At 42.9% G+C, this 23,452-nt stretch overlaps 1 protein-coding gene across 2 annotated transcripts in view; it reads left to right on the top strand.

The window, feature by feature from the left end:
* The window catches only part of ANK3 (ankyrin 3), a 460,069-nt gene that overhangs the window by 367,984 nt on the left and 68,633 nt on the right, over positions 1–23,452 (top strand). For both annotated transcript variants that reach the window (XM_070752072.1, XM_070752071.1), the window contains 3 exons: positions 5,342–5,444; positions 7,318–7,424; positions 19,594–19,818. In XM_070752072.1, the coding sequence (XP_070608173.1) occupies positions 5,342–5,444; positions 7,318–7,424; positions 19,594–19,818 (435 nt within the window). The remainder of the gene's footprint in view (positions 1–5,341; positions 5,445–7,317; positions 7,425–19,593; positions 19,819–23,452) is intronic.

Raw genomic sequence — 23,452 nt, 5'->3', positions numbered from 1 at the left:
CCAATGGAAAAGCGATTAATGCGTGCAAGCCCAAAATTTACCCCTTTTGCCAGCCGAAGCGCCCGCTTTTGCGCTGCTGGGATTCCCCTGAGGCTCCCCTCCATGGGAAATCCCACCTCCGGACTTCTGTGTTTTTGCGATGCTGCAGGGGAATCCAAGTAGGGGAATCGCAGCATCGGAAAAACGAGCGCTTCGCTGGCAACGAAAGTCTGGAGGTGGGGTTTCCCAATGAAGGGAGCATCAGTGAAATTGCAGCATCACAAAAACACGGAAGTCCTCGAAACACCATCTCCGGACTTCCATGTTTTTGTGATGTTGTGACTTCGCTGAGGTTCCCCTCACTGGGAAACCCCACCTCCGGACTTCCGTTGCCAGCGAAGTGCCCGTTTTTTGCACTGCTGGGATTCCCCTGCAGCATCAGAAAAACGTGGAAGTCTGGAGGTGTGTTTCCCATGGAGGGAAGGCTCAGGGAAATCCCAGCAGTGCAAAACGGGTGCTTTGCTGGCAACAGAAGTCCGGAGGCGGGGCATCCCAGTGGCAGCGGTGGGTTTGTAAGGTGAAAATAGTTTGTAAGAAGAGGCAAAAAAATCTTAAACCCCGGGTTTGTATCTCGAAAAGTTTGTATGACGAGGCGTTTGTAAGACGAGGTATCACTGTAAATCATTAAAACCAAATAATTTTGTTCCATCACTGAGTGGGAAAAATCAACCAAGGAAGCTCCCCCCCCCCAAAAAATAATAATAAATAAATTGGTGGCTCTATCATCCTGCTCTGGCACTGTGCTTTTTTCCCACTGATTCTTTGCTTTCTATTTCTCCTTCTTTTTCTCCTTTTCCCCTTTCCCCTTGTCCATTTCTAAACCTAGTCCTAAGGTCAGGTAAGGAAGCATGGCCGCAGCCTGATAACGTTTGTCTGATTTTCTCATTGCTTGTGGTTTTTTCTCTTGTTTTGAGTTAGCATCTCAACATATCATGGCTCCTTGATTGCATCCAGATATTGCTGTTTTCATGACTGCGGTGATGAAATACCCTCGAGGGGGGGGAGGGTTTATAAGCGCTTAATGGCTTGATGAGATGGACAGCTTTAATAATCCACCAAATTCCCTTCTCGTTCAAGATGGTGACCAGTCCTCAAGATAAGGCTTCTAAAAGCCACCAGGGTTTTGTAGAACAGTGTTTTTCAACCAGTGTGCCGCGAGACATGGTCAGGTGTGCCGCAAAGAAGGAAGTTCAGGTTCCGGTCTCGCAACTTTTTGATGAGAGAAAGAAAGCGAGAGAGAGAGAAAGAGAGAGAGAGAAAGAAAGCAAGAGAGAGAAAGAATAGAGAAAGAGAGAGAAAGAAAGCAAGAGAGAAAGAAAGCAAGAGAGAGAGAAAAGGAGAGAGAGAGAGAGAGAAATGAGCAAAAAGGGGAGGAAAAAAAGAGAAATGAGAAAAGGATTGAGACAGAGAATGAGAGGAAAGAGAGAGAAACAAAAGAGAGAAGTGACTCTTGATTTAAAGCATATGATAAAAAGCAACCAAAGAATAAGAGAGAGAAAAACCCCAGCCCTCACCTGTTTTTGGAAATGGTTCAAGAGTGTGTATACACACACACACACACAAGGGTGGGAGGAGACATGGATGGAAAAAGAGGAGAGGATCTTAGGGTGTCATTTTGTGTCATTTTGTTGGTGGTGTGCCCCAGGATTTTGTAAATGTAAAAAAATGTGCCGCGGCTCAAAAAAGGTTGAAAATCACTGTTGTAGAAGACCCAATTTGGGAACTTTACTCAAAAGTCCAGAGTGCATGTCATTGTCATATGCTATTAAGCCACTTTTTCATTTTTTAAAAAACTTAGCCTCCCAGACATTCTTCTGTTTGCTGAATGCATATTATTTGATCTTTTTCTTTTTCTCCCTTGCAAGAGTAAGCATTTTTTAAAATAAAAAACCATGGCATGTCTTCTAACATTTGCTCTATGTAACTTCCAGGATTAAAACGTAAGATATAAATGCGTAGCCATTGTTTTGGTGGATTCCGATTGTTTTCCTCCAAACTTCAGGAGAAGATGAACTGACGGAGTAATTTATAGGGATTTTAGTTGTACTTTTTAATATATTAGATTTGTCTTGTACGTTTGTTTTTATAATTATGCTATGAGCCGCCCCGAGTTTTTGGAAAAGAGCGGCATACAATTTAATTTAATTTATTAGATTTGTATGCCGCCCCTCTCCGGAGACTCGGAGCGGCTCACAACAATAACAACAATGTAAACAAATCTGATACATTTAAAAAGCGTCTAAAAACCCATTATTAAAACCATACAACACATTCCATACATAAATAATATAAACCCAGGGGTTCAATTTCCCCATGCCTGACGACATATGTGGGTCTTCAGTAACTTACGAAAGGCAAGGAGGGTGGGGGCGGTTCTGATCTCCAGGGGGAGTTGATTCCAGAAGGCCGGGGCCACCACAGAGAAGGCTCTTCAGACGACATTGTTTAGTCGACGGGACCCGGAGAAGGCCAACTCTGTGGGACCTAATCGGTCGCTGGGATTCGTCGCTGGGATTCATACAAATCTAATAAATAAAAATAAAATAAAATGAATAAAAGATGCTAGATTTGGCATGTTGATGCCATTGTATCCCTTGCATAAAATGGAAGAGACAATCTTACCAGGAGAGTGGACTCAGATGTCCGCCTCCTGCCTCACTCCGTTGTCCACTGAGCTAAACTCCTGGACTCCCTGCTTATAAAGGGCAGTCTTCTAATGTTGACCCTGGATTTTGAACAAGTTCACCTTCTAAAGGATGGCCCATAACCTCTTCTTTGTTTCTGATGGGTGAGTTAATCCGAAAGGCCTGAGGTTGGAATGAGCTTCCTTTAAGCAAGCTTCTATTCCTTGTTGTGTTGCACATGAAGTGTGCTTCAAGTACAAAGCCAATCAGAAATATGGGATCCTCTTAATGTTAGATTAGAATAGAACAGAATAGAATTCTTTATTGGCCAAGGGTGATTGGACACACAAGGAATTTGTCTTTGGTGCAGATGCTCTCAGTGTACATAAAAGAAAAGATACATTTGCCAAGAATCATGAGATACAACACTTAATGATTGTCATAGGGATCAAATAAGCAATCAGGAAACAATCAATATTAATATAAATCGTAAGGATACAAGCAACAAGCTACAGTCATAAGTGGGAGGAGATGGATGATAGGAACGATGAGAAGACAGATAGTAATACAGTGTTCCCTCGATTTTCATGGGGGATGCGTTCCAAGACTGCCTGCGAAAGTCGAATTTCCGCAAAGTAGAGATGCGGAAGTAAATACACTATTTTTGGCTATGAACAGTATCACAAGCCTTCCCTTAACACTTTAAACCCCTAAAGTGCAATTTCCCATTCCCTTAGCAACCATTTAGATCATTACTCACCATTTTTATTTATTAAAGTTTATTAATTTTTTTAAAATTAAAGTCGGATGAAAGTTTGGCGATGACATATGATGTCATCGGGCGGGAAAAACCATAGTATAGGGAAAAAAACCGCAAAGTATTTTTTAATTAATATTTTTGAAAAACCGTGGAATAAACTTTTCGCGAAATTCAAACCCGCGAAAATCAAGGGAACACTGTAGTGTGGTCAGTTCTTAAGGTGGACTCTTCCCTTTTGAAGAAGGGAAGACCAGGTAGCCTCTGCGAGAACTCAATTTTTAAAACAACATGGAAAGATTCTCGATAAAATGGATGAGTTGAACCTCAGCTGTCTTAATTAATCAGGGAAATTATTATTTTTCTATGTTAACCTAACCGTTCCTCGTTTTACAAACAGTTAGCTATGCATGGATAGATGCACACAATAATATTTGTGTGTGATGGAAAATAAAATAAATAAATCCACAGTCCGCAGTGCCATCATTTGAAGGGCAAATAAAACATTGACTAAATAAGTATCTACATAAGTGACAAGGTCTAGGCCAGGGGTAGGCAAAGTTGGCTCTTCTATGACTTGTGGACTTCAACTCCCAGAATTCCTGAGTTATCATGATTGGCTCAGGAATTCTGAGAGTTGAAGTCCACATGTCATAGAAGAGCCAACTTTGCCTACCTCTGGTCTAGGCTAAAGACATTGAAGGGCAGTTTTGAGAAAATTCTCCTAAAGTGTGCATCTCTATTTGGAAATTTGGAATAAATCATAAATGTAAAGTCATTACATTTCCCGTTGAAATCAATCATGATTATACTTTGAATAAGCTTACTTGAGATTAAATTCAGTGGTACAATGCAAATATTAAATTTAGTAATACAGTGGTACCTCTACTTAAGAACACCTCTGCTTAAGAACTTTTCTAGATAAGAACCGGGTGTTCAAGATTTTTTTGCCTCTTCTTAAGAACCAATTTCTACTTAAGAACCCGAGACCGGAAAAATTTCCCAGGAAATTTGAGAGCGGCACGAAGGCCCGCCCAGTTTCCTGCCATTCCCCCTTCAATCCTGCCCATTGTGAGCCGCCCCGAGTTTTGTGAGCCGCCCTGAGTTTTCGGAGAGGGGCGGCATATAAATCCAATAAATCTAATCTAAATCTAATGTAATCCATCTCAGGCTTTTCTGGGCTGCCAGAGGAGCCTTTCAGTGGCGCTTAAGGAGGCTTTGGCAGTCCAGAGCGAACGAAGCATTTTCCTTTCTCTGGGCGCTTGGAGAGGGAATAAACCACTTTGCTGTGGTGACTCCCTCATGCTGCCTCCCATACACCCGGCGCGAGATTGCTTCTACTTACAAATTTTTCTACTTAAGAACCTGGTCACAGAACAAATTAATTTCTTAAGTAGAGGTACCACTGTAATTGGTAATTGTACACCTAGTGTACCTTTTTACCACATCCCAATAGATGCCCTCTGATTTAAAATGGATAAAGTAGCTGTGAAGACCACTTCCAATTTCTGCTGAGGGACAATATCCAAAGGCTTCCTTTGACCAAATGAAATTGCCAGAATAAATGGTGAAACTGTTCAGATTTTGTCAACGGGGCCAGGAGGAAATCACTAAAAAATTTAATCAAAACTGTAGTTGTAACATTTTTAAACTCCCCCACAATTACACGTGGTTTGGGGCAGGGTTCTCCAACCTTGGCAACTTTAAGACTTGTGGACTTCAACTCCCAGAATTCCTCAGCCGGCAAAGCAAAGAAAGGAACTCTGGGAGTTGAAGTCCACAAGTCTTAAAGTTGCCAAGGTTGGAGAACCCTGGTTTAGGGACGTTGAGCTTACTCCCTGGAAGTTGCATGAATTAATTTTTCTTTTGTTCATCTCATCCTCATCATCCCACTCTCTGATAAATTGTAAAATACAACCAGCCTCCGCTCCTTCAGTTCGGATAGGTCCTACACCTTGAATAGAAGCTCTTATACTCGGGACAGCGTGATGATTGAAGAACTTCTGGTGCCGCCAAAGGAGACGGTAAGTTCCTTGTGACTCTGGATGGTGGGGGAGGGATTTAAATACACCCTTTTTGCAGTCCTTCAGCTTGATTGGACCAGGGCTGCCATCAGGGGCGGGTTCCAGATTTCTTTACTGGCTGGGGACTTCTGGGAGTTGAAGTCCAGATATCTTCAAGTTGTCAAAATTGGGAAACACTGTCTCAGAGGACACAGGTTTTGCCCGCGGGGTACTGTAACAGATTACACTAGCAGAATGGTCTCAACCAGGCCCAGGTATCCCGCCTGTAAAAAGCGCCTAACTTTGGTATGTCCCACACACTTGGAGCCTAGCTCTACCCTTCTTGGAGAAGGGGCATTGGTTACACTGATACGCCCTTTCTCAAGGGGTGGAGCTAGCCTCTAAAGCCCTCCCTGGGGAGTTGGGCTCATTATCTCGGGCTTCCTGCCAACTCACAGTGAATCAGTTAATAAGAGTTGTATGATCAAATATAATATCTATGAGTTTTGGTTTCTATTTTGGATTCTAATTAGCAGCTGGCACCAAACAGACTTGTTTCTTGCTTTGTTGCTGGATTTCTAAATCCAAACCTCCCTGCTCCTAAAATATTAGAATTGCATGCTTAAATCTTGCAAAATCAGTGTGTGGGGGCCTACTTCTTGGGGGGGCTCATCGCTGGGACATAACACCACCCATGCGGGATGCAGAAAAAGAAGCATTCTGAGAAATAGCAGAATATCTGCACTAGAAGCTAAGAACTTCCTCCCCTTGCTTATCAAGAGAGGTGGGAAGGAGAACCCTGGACCTCACGCCAGGCATTATTATTATTATTATTATTATTATTATTATTATTATTATTATTTATTAAATTTGTATGCTGCTCCTCTCCGTAGACTCGGGGCGGCTCACAACAATAGTGGCAAAACAATATGTAATACAAATCTAATAATTTAAACTAAAAACCCATAATTTAAAAACATGCACACAACACACCATACATAAACAATATAGGCCTGGGGAAGTTATTTCAGTTTCCCCATGCCTGACGGCAGAGGTGGGTTTTACGGAGTTTACGAAAGGCAAGGAGGGTGGGGGCAGTTCTAATCTCAGGGGGGAGCTGGTTCCAGAGGATCGGGGCCGCCACAGAAAAGGCTCTTCCCTTGGGACCCACCAGACGACATTGTTTAGTCGACGGGACCCGGAGAAGGCCAACTCTGTGGGACCTAATCGGTCGCTGGGATTCATGCAGCAGAAGGCGGTCCCGGAGATATTCTGGTCCGATGCCATGAAGGGCTTCATAGGTCATAACCAACACTTTGCATGCTATGTATTGAGTAACTGCCCCCTGCCTTTTAAAATGGACAAGTTGTTATAGGTGGACATCCGTTTTTCTTATAGGGATAATATTATTGCAATGAAGCAATTGGTGATGTGTTTGATTCAGTTGGGCTCATAGAGGGGGTTTGGTGCCTGGGCAAGAGCCTCGAATGAAATATCTTGTCCTCCTTTCATTCATCTTCTGACTGCAATGGACAAAGGAAATAAATGGTTGGGCATTGTGTGGGGAGGTGTAGGTCCAAAACCCCACTCAACCCACAGATTTTTTTTCTGGGGGACAATGGCTGCATAATTAACTTAGCGTTCCAACAATGATAAGTGGAGGAGGGAGGTTTCTTTGAAGGAAAGATAGCAGACAAAGGTAATAAGGGAGAAGGGGAGAGCCAGACTACCTACCAGCTCTAACTAGGTAAGTAAAGCTGGCAAAGTATCCATCACATTTAAAACAATCACAGTAGCCATGGCCATTCCTTCCAGAGGCCTTGTTAAGGACTTGATTGTCATAAAGCACAGAATGTTTCTTATTTCTTGTTTCTTGTTGACCATCTCTTTGAAGCCTCCGACGTTTCCTAGAGAAGTGGACTCGGATTCTCTCCGGCACTACAGCTGGGCTGCGGAGACGTTGGATAACGTTAACCTTGTGTCTAGCCCCATTCACTCAGGGTAAGTAGTTCGGATACTGTTCTGTCGAGCTCTCTGATAGAATCCTCCCAAAAATGCACAGATACAATTTCAGACACACACACGTTTGAAAATTCAAAACAATGTTCTTTATGATGAAAATTCACTTAAACCAAGTCCTCTTTTGGTATAGCAAAGAGCACTCGTCTCCAAACAAACTGGTAATTTATACAAGTCCCTTATCAGTTCTGAGATACTTAGATTGCAGCTGTGAGGCAATTCACAGTCCTTCTTCTTTCACAAAGTGAAACACACTTTGCTCTGGTTTAGTTTCAAAGCAGGGAAAAATCAGCACACAAAAGGTCAAAGTCAGTAAAGCGGTCACAAAACACAACGATCAGATAATCCTCCACAATGGCCAAACCCACAGGCTGCTCTTTATAGCAGCCTCACTAATTACCACAGCCCCACCCAACCACAGGTGGCCTCATTTTCTTTGATAATAATCTCTCAGTTGTTGTTGCCTATGCATCGCTCTCTGCATGCATGGCTGTATCATTCTTATTCTGAATCCAAGGAGGAGCTAGATAATTGATCTCCTTCTGAGCTGTCTGCCCCACTTTCCTCCTCCCTGTCACTCCTGTCTTCTTGGTCAGAGGAGTCTTCATCAGCAGATTCCACCGGGGGCAAAACAGGCCTGCAGCATGTGGATGTCTCCCCCACATCCACAGTCCTTGGGGCAGGAGCTGGGCCAGAGCTAACCACAACAGATATTATCCTTCCTCCACTTAGGGTGAAACCATGCAGTGCCTGGGAAGAACCTATTCACAGTGACTTTCTTTGACATACACTTCCTTCATACCAACTGTGGAATCTGATATTTATGGTTATTGAATGTCTACACCACCACTGTGCTGCTACCAACACTTAGAATAGCTTAAAGCAGAGGTCTTCAAACTTCAAAGTTTGGGAACCCCTGGCTTAAAGTAATCAAGAGATACAACAGGAAACCTAGCAATAAAGTTGATGCTTCTGATAAGCAAAACAATGAAACTAATGTCTTTTAAAGATTACTTTGACCTGAGATTGGGCACCACTTCAATAGCCCAGAGCGAGAGAGAGAGAGAGACATATCAAGATAAATAATTAGATGGCTTTTCAGTTAAACATTTAAAGCCGTGAGTAGTCGTGTTCCATAATAGGGAGCTTTTTAGGCGGTCCTGATTCATACCAGTGCCAAATCTCTTATCCTGCTCTGAGATTAGAAGTCAAAACATTTCTCCTTCTAGTCCACAATGCTGTAAACATGTTTCAACGATGACTCAGCTGGGTGTATTTGGAGAAATTGAAATACAGTGGTACCTCTACCTAAGAACGCCTCTACTTAAGAACTTTGCTAGATAAGAACCAGGTGTTCAAGATTTTTTTGCCTCTTCTTAAGACCTCTCCTTAAGAACCATTTTCTACTTAAGAACCCGAGCCCGGAAAAATTTCCCAGGAAATTTGAGAGCGGCATGAAGGCCCAGCCAGTTTCCTGCCATTCCCCCTGGGTTTCTCTCTCTGGCGCAGTGCATTGGAGGCAGCCTTGCGTTGGGTATATAATAGGCGTGTGCTCCTCCTCATCGCATCAGAGTCCCTCTTTTTTTTTTTAAGCCTTAAAGTTTTGGATTCTTTTGATTCCCCTCACCTCACCTTCTTCCTTCGGCAGCGACTGTCCTCCTCCTCTTCTTCCTCTTTCTCATCCCACCCAAATTCCAAGCTTTTATTTCTTTCCTAATGGGTTTGCACGTATTATTTGCTTTTACATTGATTCCTATGAGAAAAATTGCTTCTACTTACAAACTTTTCTACTTATCTGGTCACGGAACGAATTAAGTTCTTAATTAGAGGTAACACTGTAGTTGTAAGTTTCTTCGTCTTGGATATATGGAAGAATCTTTCCATTTCCTGTATACCTAGAAATAGATGATAGATATATGATAGATAGAAGATAGATAGATGATTGATAGATAGATAGATAGATAGATAGAAGATAGATAGATAGAAAGATAGATAGATAGATAGAAGATAGATAGAAAGATAGATAGATAGATAGAAGATAGATAGATAGATAGATAGATAGATAGATAGATAGAAGATAGATAGATAGATAGATAGATAGAAGATAGATAGATAGATAAATAGAAGATAGATAGATAGATAGATAGATAGATAGAAAGAAAGAAGATAGATAGATAGATAGATAGATAGATAGAAGATAGATAGATAGATAGATAGATAGATAGATAGAAAGAAGATAGATAGATAGATAGATAGATAGTAGATAGATAGATAGATAGATAGATAGATAGATAGATAGATAGATAGAAGATAGATAGAAGATAGATAGATAGATAGATAGATAGATAGATAGATAGATAGATAGATAGATAGATAGAAGATAGATGGGTGGATGGATGGATGGAGAGATGGCGGGATGGACGGACGGACAGACAGAGACAGATAGTCAGACAGATACAGATGCAAATTCTGATTCCATTCCTCTAACTAATAAGGAACTGCTTCATATACTAGTAGAGGTGTCTGTTCTGCTTATGGATATGGCTGATTTCGCTTTATAATCTAACTGTGCTTTGTGAGCCAGAACCACTAGAGAGAGGGAAACTCAGAGCACACCATTATGGGATCCTAAAGAGGCCTGGAACTCAACTCCCATGTTCTTCTGCTGACTTTTTTCCCTCCCTGAAAAACTCTGAGCTCAACAGTTCTTAGTCCACTGTTTTGATTTAAAACTACATTATGGAACACAGATACTTCATAAGGCTGACATCTAATTAATTGAAGGGTTCCTTTTTCATGACCTGCACCAGTTTCATTAACTGTTGCAAATAAATTAGCATTGATAATTAAATTAGACTGGGTGCATGATAGAGAAATAGGTATGTGTCAACAAAACAGCTCAATTTTCATAAATTTCAGTTCCATTTAAGCAAGAATAAGATGATTTGATTTCCCAGTAAGTTAAAAGAGATACAGTGATACCTTGTCTTACAAACTTAATTGGTTCTGGGACGAGGTTCTTAAGGTGAAAAGTTTGTAAGACGAAACAATGTTTCCCATAGGAATCAATGGAAAAGCAATTAATGCGTGCAAGCCCAAAATTCACCCCTTTTGCCAGCCGAAGTGCCCGTTTTTGCACTGCTGGGATTCCCCTGAGGTTCCCCTCCATAGGAAACCCCACCTACGAACTTCTGTGTTTTTGAGATGCTGCAGGGGAATCCCAGCATTGCAAAAACAAGTGCTTCGCTGGCAATGGAAGTCTGGAGGTGGGGTTTCCCATGGAGGGGAGCCTCAGGGGAATCCCAGCAGCGCAAGAACGGGTGCTTCTCTGGCAACGGAAGTCTGGAGACGGTGCATCCCAGGGGCGGCGGTGGGTTTGTAAGATGAAAATAGTTTGTAAGAAGAGGCAAAAAAATCTTAAACTCCGGGTTTGTATCTCGAAAAGTTTGTATGACGAGGCGTTTGTAAGACGAGGTATCACTGTATTATGCCTGTCCAAAAAAGGAAATGTATTTTTCAAACACTAGTAAGAACCTTCTCAAAGTTTTTGAAGACTATTTTTAAATGTTTAGACATGTTTGCTATAATTACAAGGTTGCTTCCATTTCCTCTTCTTCCCTTCAAAAGTGTCTCTATAATTACAGCTATAAGCAAAATAATCTCCCCACCACCAAATCAAAATATGAAAGAGGCTTTCAAAAAGATATATAGTACAGCTTTATTCCTCAGGAACTTTCCTAATCTTTCCTCAGCTTTGTTTACTGCCTTGTCCCAAATGGACAGCTTTATTTAAATTCATTCCAGGAATACAGAAGTCTAGAATAAACTCTCTGGTTCTCCCAAATGTCAACATTGTTTGTGGCACTATTAATATGGTGACAGTCATCTTCTTAGCTGATGCACCCAACTTATATTAAATAGGGAGTGAGCAGCTGCCGCCTTTGAAAAGGGCCAGTTCTTTTCATCTCGCTCTGATTGAAAATACCTCCCTCCCTTTCTCTTAAAATGTTAATTAGGAAACATTCCTGCAATGTAGAAAGGAGGTTTTTATCTCTGCAAGGGCTGCTAAATCTCTAGATTCCCACAACGGATTAAATAGTTGTGAATTGTGCGAGATGGCAAAGAGGTGGCCATAAGCGAGTATCGGTCATTAGATTAGATTAGGTTAGGTTAGGTTAGGTTAGGTTAGATTAGATTTATTGGATTTATATGCCGCCCCTCTCCGCAGACTCGGGGCGGCTCACAACAATAGCAAAAAACAGTACATAGTGACAAATCCAATGCCCACCAATCCAATTACAATTTTAAGTTGAGAAATTCATAAAACAATCCCAATATATATAAAAAACAAGCACACAATCAATCAGACAGCAAACAACATGGGCAAGGGGGAGATGTTTTAGTTCCCCCATGCCTGACGGCAGAGGTGGGTTTTAAGGAGTTTATGAAAGGCAAGGAGGGTGGGGGCAATCCTAATCTCAGGGGGGAGCTGGTTCCAGAGGGTCGGAGCCACCACAGAGAAGGCTCTTCCCCTAGGTCCCGCCAGATTAGATTAGATTAGATTAGATTAAATTACATTAGATTACATTACATTAGATTTATTAGATTAGATTAGATTAGATTAGATTAGATTAGGTTACGTTACGTTACGTTAGATTTATTAGATTTGCATGCCGCCCTTCTCAGATTCGGGGCAGCTCACAACAATAATAAAACTAACCTAATATTTAAAAGAAAATATCTAAAAACCCATCATTTAAAAACCATACAACACAAGCATACTATACATAAAACTATATAAGCCTGGGGGAGATGTCTCAATTCCTCCATGTCTGGCAATATAGGTGGGTCTTAAGCAATTTACGAAAGACAAGGAGAGTGGGGGCAATTCTGATCTCTGGGGGGAGTTGATTCCAATTGATAGAACGATTGATTCAGGATCAGTTGTTAAATCCCGCCAAAGACCAGCTGGAAAAATACTTCTTGGCCATACAAGATGGGAACTCTGTAGATCATTCTGGTAAAATTAGGTCTGGTAGGGGAGGGGGGGTTCAAATAGCTCTCAGGCCCCCAAGTTGCTAGCTATCAAGAATGTACTCGCCCTCCCCCCTCAAGCATGTCTGTAAACCATTCAGTGTAACTTCTAAATGTCTAAAATCCCTTAGTTTTCCGGCACAGGTAAAAGTCAATTCTTTGTGGCACCTTGCACTGTTAAACTTTCACTGTTTTACCCTAGAACAGTGATGGTGAACCTCTGGAACGGATGCCACAGGTGGCACGCGGAGTCTTATCTGCTGTTGCCCTAGCTCAGCTCCAAAATGCATGTGTGTGCCAGCCAGCTGATTTTTGGCTTGCACAGAGGCTCTGGGAGGGCGTTTCTGGCTTCCAGAGAGCCTCCGGGGAGCCGGGAAGGGCATTTTCACCCTCCCCAGACTCAGAGGCTTCCCTGGAACCCGGGGAGGGCAAAAATGCCCTCTCTCAACCCCCTGGAGGCCCTCCAGAAGCCAAAAATGCCCTCCCGGTGTGTGAACCAAAACCCAGCTGGCTAGTGCAGTGTTTCTCAACCTTGGCAACTTGAAGATATTTGGACTTCAACTCCCAGAATTCCCCAGCCAGCGAATGCTGGCTGGGGAATTCTGGGAGTTGAAGTCCAGGTATCTTCAAGTTGCCAAGGTTGGGAAACCCTGGGCTAGTGTACACATGCGAACTGGAGCTGAGCTGGGGCAATGGCTTACGTGTGCCGGCATGCCACCTGTGGCACCTGTGCCATAGGTTCGCCATCACTGCTATAGTCCTTCAAAATTCTTTGCGTCTATCACCCTATTATTTTTTTTCCATTTAATTTGAAGTTTATTGGATTTCCCCCCCAATACCTTTTAAGGCTAACCATGATGTAGAATTCAAATGAAACCCTAAAGTGGAACTAATTGAAATTGGCAGCAATTGCTTCTAATCTCACCACTAGGCTCCAAGAGAGGAGTAGAAAGAATCAATACTAATTGACGCAAGGGTAGGACCTCAGTACTGCAAATGCCTTGTATTTTCTCGTAGACCTGTGCAAGCTCAATAAACCATCAGTTGGGAGTTTCAACCAAGGGTGAAATGCTAACAGTTTGGGCTGGTTCGCCCGAACCGGTAGTAAAAAAAATGCTTTTAAAAAATAAATAAAATGTTCTGAAAATCAGCTATGATAATCACGTGTACTGCATGATCTCCGAGACCGCCTCCTGCCGCACGAATCCCAGCAACCGATTAGGTCCCACAGAGTGGATCTTCTCCGGGTCCCGTCAACTAAACAATGCCAGTTGGCGGGGCCCAGGGGAAGAGCCTTCTCTGTGGCGGCACCGGCCCTCTGGAACCAACTCCCCCCGGAGATTAGAACTGCCCCTACTCTTCCTGCCTTCCGTAAACTCCTTAAAACCCACCTTTGCCGTCAGGCATGGGGGAACTGAAACATCTCCCCCTGGGCATGTTTAATTTATATATGGTATGCTTGTGTGTATGTCTGTTAGTATATGGGGTCTTTTTTAAATCTTTAAATATTGTAAATTTGTCAGATTATTTATGATTTGTTCCACGTGTTGTGAGCCGCCCCGAGTCTTCGGAGAGGGGCGGCATACAAATCTAAGTAATAAATAAATGAATGAATGAATGAATGAATGAATGATCGTCAGAACCTTTTTTCAGAACCAGTAGGGAAAGTTTTTGAGTTTCACCCTTGGTTTCAACCAATAGGGGCCAGAGATCAAGCAACAAGCTAAGCCAAAATCAAACCTATACCTTCACAGTGTGGCATTGTTTCAGATAATTTACATTCTCAAAAATTTAAAATATGTGCTCTCATAAACTTACTGAACATTTATTTATTTATTTATTTATTGGATTTGTATGCCCCCCCTCTCTGGAGACTCGGAGCAGCTAACAGCAACAATAAAACAGTGTACAATAGTAATCTAATACTAAAAACGATTAAAAACCTATTAATATAAAAACCAAACATACATACATACATACCATGCATAGAATTGTAAAGGCCTCGGGGGAAAGAGGATCTCAATTCCCCCATGCCTGACGGCAGAGGTGAGTTTTAAGTAGCTTACGAAAGGCAAGGAGAGTGGGGGCAATTCTAATCTCTGAGGGGAGTTGGTTCCAGAGGCCACCACAGAGAAGGCTCTTTTACCCTCAGCATTACATCCTTTAACATAATCCAGGTTCCAAGAATGCTTGCACAATGCAAAACAATCCTTACATTTTTTTTCCCCTAACCAATGCCAAAATAGGCTTGCCATCCAATTTTTGACCCAAGATTTTAATTTCATCTAAATGCATAGCACTATTGCATAATCTCTTTCGCTTTCAGAAGAGGGAAGTAACCCCCATCGCTCTCCACCAGCTAGGACCAAACTGAAATGGCTTTTTGCTTTTATTATACTGCATTTGTTTATGATCAACATTTTTGTTGCTTGCTTCTAATAATCTCATATTAATTTTTCCCCAATTTGCTTTCTAAATTATTTTGCAGCTATTCTTCTCCACTCCCACAGTATGACTCAAGGTGATGACGCTGTCTGTGACTTCTCATTTTGCCTCTCTGTGTGTTTTATTTTATTTTTTTTCCTCCTCAGTTGCAATGTCTGTAGATGTTTCAGTGCGTCTTCAGTCTTTCCACGTTCTGCTGTAGACTTTCCTCCTTTGTCTACTTGTTGTCTTTATTATTGTGCTTTAGAAATTGTTCCGTAACTCATATCGTTAGTCTGATAATGATTTAGATCAGAGGTCTACAAACTTGGTCACTTTAAGACTTGTGGACTTCAATTCCCAGGGCTGGAAAATTCTGGGAGTTGAAGTCCACAAATCTTAAAGTTGCCAAGTTCGGGGACCCCTGATTTAGTTGGTCTACTAACTCTTAATATCATTTATACAAACTGCATGAAAAAAAATCCTTATCTAATGTCTAGGAGAACAGATAGACAAATTAGTTTACAAAGGATCATGGGCATTTCGATCAGAAATACTAGAGGAATTGCTAATGTCTCACATCTGGTGGAATTTGTGAGGATTTATGAAAGAGAAACTATTCCTAAAAGAATCAACAGTCAAACTGCAGTTTGCTTCTATGATCTTTCTAGCTAGGGGACCAAAGAAAGCCTCATTCCAGGTAGAGTGGTACCTCTACCTAAGAACCCCTCTACTTATGAACTTTTCTAGATAAGAACCGGGTGTTCAAGATTTTTTTTTGCCTCTTCTCAAGAACCATTTTCCATTTACAAACCCAAACCTCCGAAACTGTAACCGGAAAAGGCAGAGAGAAGCCTCCGTGGGGCCTCTCCAGGAATCTCCTGGGAGGAAGCAGGGTCATAAAGGGTGGGGAGAAGCCTCTATGGGGCCTCTCTAGGAATCTCCTGGGAGGAAATAGGCCTCCACCCTCCCTGTGGTTTCCCCAATCACACACATTATTTGCTTTTACATTCATTCCCATGGGAAAAATTGCTTCTCCTTACAAACTTTTCTCCTTAAGAACCTGGTCACGGAACAAATTAAGTTCGTAAGTAGAGGTACCACCGTACTTACTGAGCTTGAAAAATCAAGCCACGATCAGCTCTTAACCATTCCTGTTTTCACATTTAGCATCAACAGTATTGTTTAAGCCAAATGGTTGGAGAGAATTGTTTAGCAAACACACTAAAAAAGGCTTCAGATCTTGCAAACTTGAAAGCTTTGTTGATTAGACTAAACAAAAACCATTTAAAAATAAGCTGAGTTTTGGGGACAGGTCAAGGTTTGGGAAGGGAAGGTAGTTCTCCTCCAAACAAAGAGGAGCTCTGAACTGCCCAGAGTTGCTTAGGATGGTCAGCTATCTAAATCTTTTGAAGAAATAAAGGAATCACTTTACCAGCATAGGGGTAACAACAACAACAACAACAATCAACTCTGCTTTAAAATAATGTGCAAAGCAAGTTAAGGAAGCAAGAAACCAACCAACCAACCAGTCCAGAGTAGTATAAACTCCTCTTTGAATTAGGCAAAATGAAAGCTGCATTTTTTTTGTAGAGGAAGCTCTAAGGGCAAATGGACTGCAGAAACTGGACATGCCCATGTTGCTCTCTGAGGAACCATATGGAAGTGGTCTGCCATTGTTTTCATAAGAAGATAAGAAGAGCCATGCTGAATCAGGCCAAAACCCACCGAGTCCAGCATTCTGTGTCACACAGTGGCCCACCAATTGTACATGGGGACATTGAGCAGAAAGAGAAGGCAAGACCCTCCCTTTCCCTTGACCCACAATAAATGGTACTCAAGAGAATCCTGCATGCCTCAACCAACATAGAGGGGGCACTTGGACATCTGTTTCAATAACCACCGATACACTTGGCATCCATGAATCTGTCTAATCCTGCCTTGAAGCTATCCAGGATGACAGCTGCCACGACCTTTTCTGGAAGTGAATTCCATAAACCAATGCCCCTCTGGGTGAAGAAATATTTCCCTTTATTTGTCCTCGCTTTCTTACCTATGAACTTTAGGGAGTGCCCCCTCGTCTTAGTATTGTGTGATAGAGAAAAGCATTTTTCTCTATCCACCTTTTCTATCCCATGCATGATTTTACACACTTCGATCAAGTCACCCCTTAAACGCCGTCTTTCAAGGCTGAAGAGACCAAGGCGTTGCAACCTGGTTTCATAAGGGAGGGGCTCCATTTCTTTGATCATACTTGTTGCCCTTTTTTTCACCTTTTCCAGTTCCATTATATCCTTCTTGAGGTGAGGTGATGCCATGAAGCTATTTTATAGGAATTCTCTTGATCTCTTCCAATAAATGTTATTTAATTCCAGTGGAGCCTGATGGCTAGATGGGTCTCATGGCAAATGAGCTTCTGATTGTGTCCCATTCCATTTGAGAGGAGCTAAGAGAATACACAAAGCTATAATCTGCCCTCTGCCATTACTAGTTTGAGAAAAACTATCTCTCAGCTGCCCTGCCCTGTCTAGTCTGGCTCTTTGTTCCATCAATCCACCTGATTTTCAAGCTGGACTAGGACAGGGGTCTCCAACCTCCAAATAGCTTCAAGGCAGGAGTAGACTTTAAGACTTGTAGACTTTAACTCTCAGCCTGGGAGTTGAAATCCACAAGTCTTAAAGTTGTCAAAGTTGGACCCCCTGGACCAGGGTAAGACCTAAAAGACAGACACCAGGAAATCCTGGAGGAACTTTCCTGCCAGCCAATCAGAGGATTCGTTACTTTCCATTCCCTTCCACTCTGCCTGCGCGTGTGTCTGATTGGCTGACAGGAAAGTATCTCCTGCGTCCAAAAGGCCAGGGCGAAAGTGCTTTTGAGCCCAATCGGCAAAAGGGCCAGGGAGAAAAGGCAGCAACGAATGGCTGGGGGGCAGAAGGCTGGGGACAAAACAGGCTTGGAGAAGTGGAGGAGGCAAAAAGTCCTTGACCCACTGCAGACTAGCCTGGAACAGTGAAGGTCAGTCTTGAAGATGGCAAACCTCTTTCCTAATGGTCATTCATCACTAAGGAAGCCCACCTGGATATCCATGAAGTCACCAGAAGTACACTTGGCTCAAAGAGGTCTTATTTTTGTCCTCTGAGCTGAGCAGCATTTGGAAGATTTTTTTATATACAGTGATACCTCGTCTTACAAACCCCTCATCATACAAACTTTTCAAGATACAAACCTGGGGTTTAAGATTTTTTTGCCTCTTCTTCCAAACTATTTTCACCTTACAAACCCACCGCTGCCACTGGGATGCCCCACCTCCGGACTTCCGTTGCTAGCGAAGCACCCATTTTTGCGCTGCTGGGATTCTCCTGAGGCTCCCCTCCATGGGAAACACCATCTCTGGACTTCCATGTTTTTGCGATGCTGCAGGGGAATCCCAGCAGTGCAAAAATGGGTGCTTCGCTGGCAATGGAAGTCCGGAGGTGGAGTTTCCCAGCGAGGGGAGCCTCAGTGAAATTGCAGCATCAGAAAAACACAGAAGTCCTCGAAACCCCACCTCTGGTCTTCTGTTGCCAGCGAAGCACCCATTTTTGCACTACTGGGATTCCCCTGCAGCATCACAAAAACACGGAAGTCCGGAGGTGGGGTTTCCAATGGAGGGGAGCCTCGAAGGAATCCCAGCAGCGCAAAAACGGGCGCTTCGGCTGGCAAAAGGGGTGAGTATTGGGCTTGCACGCATTAATCGCTTTTCCATTGATTCCTATGGGAAACATTGTTTCGTCTTACAAACTTTTCACCTTACAAACTTCATCCCGGAACCAAGTTCGTAAGACGAGGTATCACTGTATATAAAAAGCTAGAACAACCCTCACAGGGCAGCAATGGGATGAAAGTTGGCTGTTTTCTTTAAGAAACTAAGGATGAGAAAGTACAGTGAAACACAGGTTGAAGATGAGAGATTTAAAAGGGAAAAAAAAGGAGGCAGGTTTGTTTTTCTTTCAGAAAGCCTTTTGTCTTATTAAGGGAAAACAGATGTGTAAGGAATTGTTAAATTATTAATTGCTTGTGCTGATAAGGCATGAATCACACACTGATAATTTCACTACAGGAGAACGTTGTGCAATACTTAGCCATGGTATCATGAAATCATATGATCAAAATAAAAGGGGGGAAAAACCCATGTTTCTACTCCAAATAATCTCTCAAGCAAAAAATTATCTGTACCCTTTGTTGAGAAACCAGCTGCCAGAAAGCCACCAAAGCCCCTGCAGTGCTATCCAAATTCAATATATGCTTCTTTTAATATTAGATTTGTTTTGCTATAACATTGTTTTTATTGTTGTGAGCCGCCCCGAGTCTTCGGAGAGGGGCGGCATACAAATCTAATTAATAATAATAATAATAATAATAATAATAATAATAACAACAACAACAACAACAACCTCGTTGGTCTTGGCTGCTCCAGGGAGCAACGAATAATAACCTCATTGGTCTTGGCTGCTCCAGGGATCAGAGTGGTGGGTTCAATGTCACCTCCTCCTGAGTAGACCTCAATGTCTCCTCCTCTTAAGTAGACCAAAAGGTCGCCCAATAGGTGCTGGCTGTTCTCAAAAAGGTTTTCCTTCTTGGTGCATTAGGTTGGTGTTAAAGAGACCATTTGCTCCGGTCCAGCTTTTCCTGACGCTGTCCGTTCCTTTTCCAGTTTTTTGGTCAGTTTTATGGTGGACGCCCGGGGGGGCTCCATGCGTGGCAGCCGCCACCACGGCATGAGGATCATCATCCCGCCGCGCAAGTGCACGGCTCCCACCCGCATCACTTGCCGCTTGGTGAAGAGAGCCAAGTTGGCCAGCCCACCGCCCATGGTTGAAGGAGAAGGATTAGCCAGCCGGCTGATTGAGATGGGGCCTTCCGGGGCACAGTTCCTGGGGTAAGTGGCGCTCCGGGCTGATCGCGCAAGCGGCTTTTCCCTCCGAAATCCATTGGATCCTTGTCTTTCCTATTGTGATACCCTCTGAGTGTTTGTTGACTTGTTTGTGACTTGTGTGTTGCTTCCCTGGGGGCCAACTGCCCATGGAGCCCAGAGGGAGCTTCTCTTGAACAGATGTTACGGGAGGGAAGGAGGGAAGGAAGATCTTCAACAGAGACCTCCCTCTGTCGTGGGGTTCAATCAGCTTGGTGGTGCTACCCACTCACTTGCAGAGCAGTCCATTCACATAGACCAGTGGTGGGTTCCTCCTGTGCGCCTCTCTGATAGTGTCCCACCGATCACGCAATTCTGGTGCAATTCTGTATTTGCCAGTCCATCGTTTTAAAAATAAATTCTCCGGGATTTTCAGCTCACTGAGCATGCGCAGAAGGAAAGTTGTCCCTCTGCGCAGGCGCAGAAGCAAAATTTTGCTGGGGAAAGCACGAACGCGCATGAAACATCACAATGCATACACAGCGCACCGATAGGAGAAGGTAAGGAACCTGCCTCTTCCATAGACACCGTTCCTCTCTCTTAAGAAGCGCTCTGTTCCACCTTTCCTTCTTCCTTGGCGGTTGCCCACCAAGAGCAGAAGAGTTAACCTGCAAATAAGCGCATAACCGTAGCTGTCGACCTCTGGCTCCTAATTTCCCCTCTTGTTTTTCTTCCTGCTGCATGGATGCTACTAGTAAACTGCATCTTCCCACCAATCCTCCCCCTTTAATTGAGGGAGAGAGCCTGGTTAGCCGAATCCTGCAGCTTGGGCCTCAAGCGACCAAATTTACTGGGTAGGCTCTTTCTAACCAAAGATATCAAATGTCTGCGGCTCTTTTCTTGTTTTCTGGTTTTGACTTGCTTTTTTCTTTTCTTTTCCTGGTTTTATGTTTTGATCATGCCCATCTCTTTTTAAGTTCCCTACGACAGTTACAGCAAAAACAAGCGGCCGCGAAACCATAGTGGCTTGATGACAGTCTTAACACTGTTCAACTGATCTTGTGCTTTGAGCATGTGGAATTCACAGCAAGCCTTTCTGCTTTCATAAGTTCTGTGCTTTTTTCTTAAATTGTTTATAAAAAGAGCAGCTTTTTCTCAGCTTCATTCACTATACCTTTAAAAAAAAGAAAGATCCACCCAAAACATGGGTTTTATTTTAATCTTGCTGATAGAATAATTGACGAGGCTTTGAGCTCAGTTTTTTGGGGAAGGAGATGGCTAGAATTGGGTCATTTTCAGCAAGTAATATTTGTAATACAAGGATGGCCCAATTCAAACCTAAGATGCTGTCAGGCCAAAAGAACCAAGGAATGCTCTGATTCAAAGCAAATAAATGTTGAGTTTTCTTTATCGTTTTGCTCACTGATAGACAGAATCTTGCCAGGCTAAAGCATTTATCTGCAAGACTATTAGATATATCCTGCAATCTGCTATGTGTGATGAATGCAGCGGTGGGCTACCAGACGGAACCCTAAATTGTGCTCGCCGCCGCGGCTCATAAGTTCTTGTGGGACCAGTGCGATTTTGCTGCTGCGCCTATGGAGGTAGCAAAATCACACATGGAGACACAGATAAAACCTCGCCGAAACACGGGCGCAATTTTGCTACCTCCACAGGTACAGTAACAAAATCGTGCTGGTCCCACAAGAACTTATGAGCCGCGGTGGTGAGCGCAATTTAGTGTTCCGGTTCATAGCCTACCGCTGTTTGTAATACAAGGATGGTCCAATTCAAACCTAAGATGCTATCAGGCCAAAAGAACCAAGGATTGCTCTGATTCAAAGCAAATAAATGTTGAGTTTTCTTTATCGTTTTGCTCATTGATAGACAGAATCTTGCCAGGCTAAAGCATTTATCTGCAAGACTATTAGATTTATCCTGCAATTTGGAACTTCTGATGTGTGTATCTGCCTTTGCCCTTTTCCTGCATACGAAAAACTCCAAGTTTCTTTGTCTCCTTGTTCCCTGGGGAGAGACCCCTCCAGATTCCTTGCCAAGACCTCACAGATAGTTCAAAATCTCCAGAGAAGACCCAGTTGGGAAGATGCTTCTCATTGTTTGGGTTGGTGATTGCATTACAGGCTGCACATGGAAGCCAAACCCAATGGCATGGGTTGTATTTGAAGAATGCTCAAGGCTACCAAATCCCTGTTCCCCAATTTAAAAAAATATGCTGCTCAAAAAAATAAAGGGAACACAAACAACACAATAAAGCTTCAAGTAAATCAAACTTCGGTGAAATCAAACAGCCCGCTTAGGAAGCAATAAATTTCACATGTTGTCAGCACATTCAACTTTGTACAGAACAAAGTATTCAATGAGAATATTTCATTCATTCAGATCTAGGATGTGTTCTTTGAGTGTTCCCTTTATTTTTTTGAGCAGTGTAGTATGTAGATATTTCAGTTGCCCAGGGAAACTTCTTGTGTGAGCGTGAATGCAGCTGCACAATCCTTAAAAGGATGAGGAGTGGCAGGTTGGCTAATATTATCAGCAAAGGAGGAGCTCCTATTCCATATATATTAAATGCCTCACTGTCTCCAGTCTAGCTCTTCCATATTTATCCTGTTTCTCCCAGAATAAGACATACAGTGATACCTTGTCTTACAAACGCCTCATCATACGAACTTTTCGAGATACAAACCCGGGGTTTAAGATTTTTTTGCCTCTTCTTACAAACTATTTTCACCTTACAAACTCACCGCCACCACTTGGATGCCCTGCCTCCGGACTTCCGTTGCCAGCGAAGTGCCCGTTTTTGCGCTGCTGGGATTCCCCTGAGGCTCCCCTCCATGGGAAACCCCACCTCTGGACTTCCGTGTTTTTGTGATGCTGCAGGAGAATCCCAGCAGTGCAAAAACAGGTGCTTCGCTGGCAACAGAAGTCCAGAGGTGGGGTTTCCCAGAGAGGGGAGCCTCAGTGAAATCGCAGCATCGCAAAAACACAAGAGGTCCGGAGGTGGGGTTTCAAGGACTTCGGTGTTTTTGTGATGCTGCGATTTCACTGATGCTCCCTTCGCTGGGAAACCCCACCTCCGAACTTCCATTGCCAGCAAAGCGCTCATTTTTGCGATGCTGGGATTCCCCTGTTGGGATTCCCCTGCGGCATCGCTAAAACACAGAAGTTTGGAGGTGGGGTTTCCCATGGAGGGGAGTCTCATGGGAATCCCAGCGCGCAAATACGGGCACTTTGGCTGGCAAAAGTGATGAATTTTGGGCTTGCATGCATTAATTGCTTTTCCATTGATTCCTATGGGAAACATTGTTTCTTCTTACAAACTTTTTACCTTAAGAACCTCGTCCCGGAACCAATTAAGTTTGTAAGACAAGGTATCACTGTACCTTGATAATAAGTCCAATCAGGCTTTGGAGTGCATGGCAATAAGGCCAAGCGCTTATTTCAGGGTTCAAAATAAATATAACACAGGGTCTTATTTTCTGGGAAACACAGCAGTTGCATAGCCATACACACTCTCACGCACTTTTAAATGTTTATCAGTAATATATGTATATAATTTATACATTTGTGTGTGTGTGTCTGATTTACAAGCATTTATATTTAGAATTCACACACATGGGCACTCCCCATTTACACTGATCTG

The sequence above is a fragment of the Erythrolamprus reginae genome, chromosome 5 (genome assembly GCF_031021105.1).
Source record: "Erythrolamprus reginae isolate rEryReg1 chromosome 5, rEryReg1.hap1, whole genome shotgun sequence".
In the NCBI taxonomy this organism is placed as follows: domain Eukaryota; kingdom Metazoa; phylum Chordata; class Lepidosauria; order Squamata; family Dipsadidae; genus Erythrolamprus; species Erythrolamprus reginae.
The sequence above is the reverse complement of the archived record's forward strand: the minus strand, read 5'-3'. Positions and strand labels throughout refer to the sequence as shown.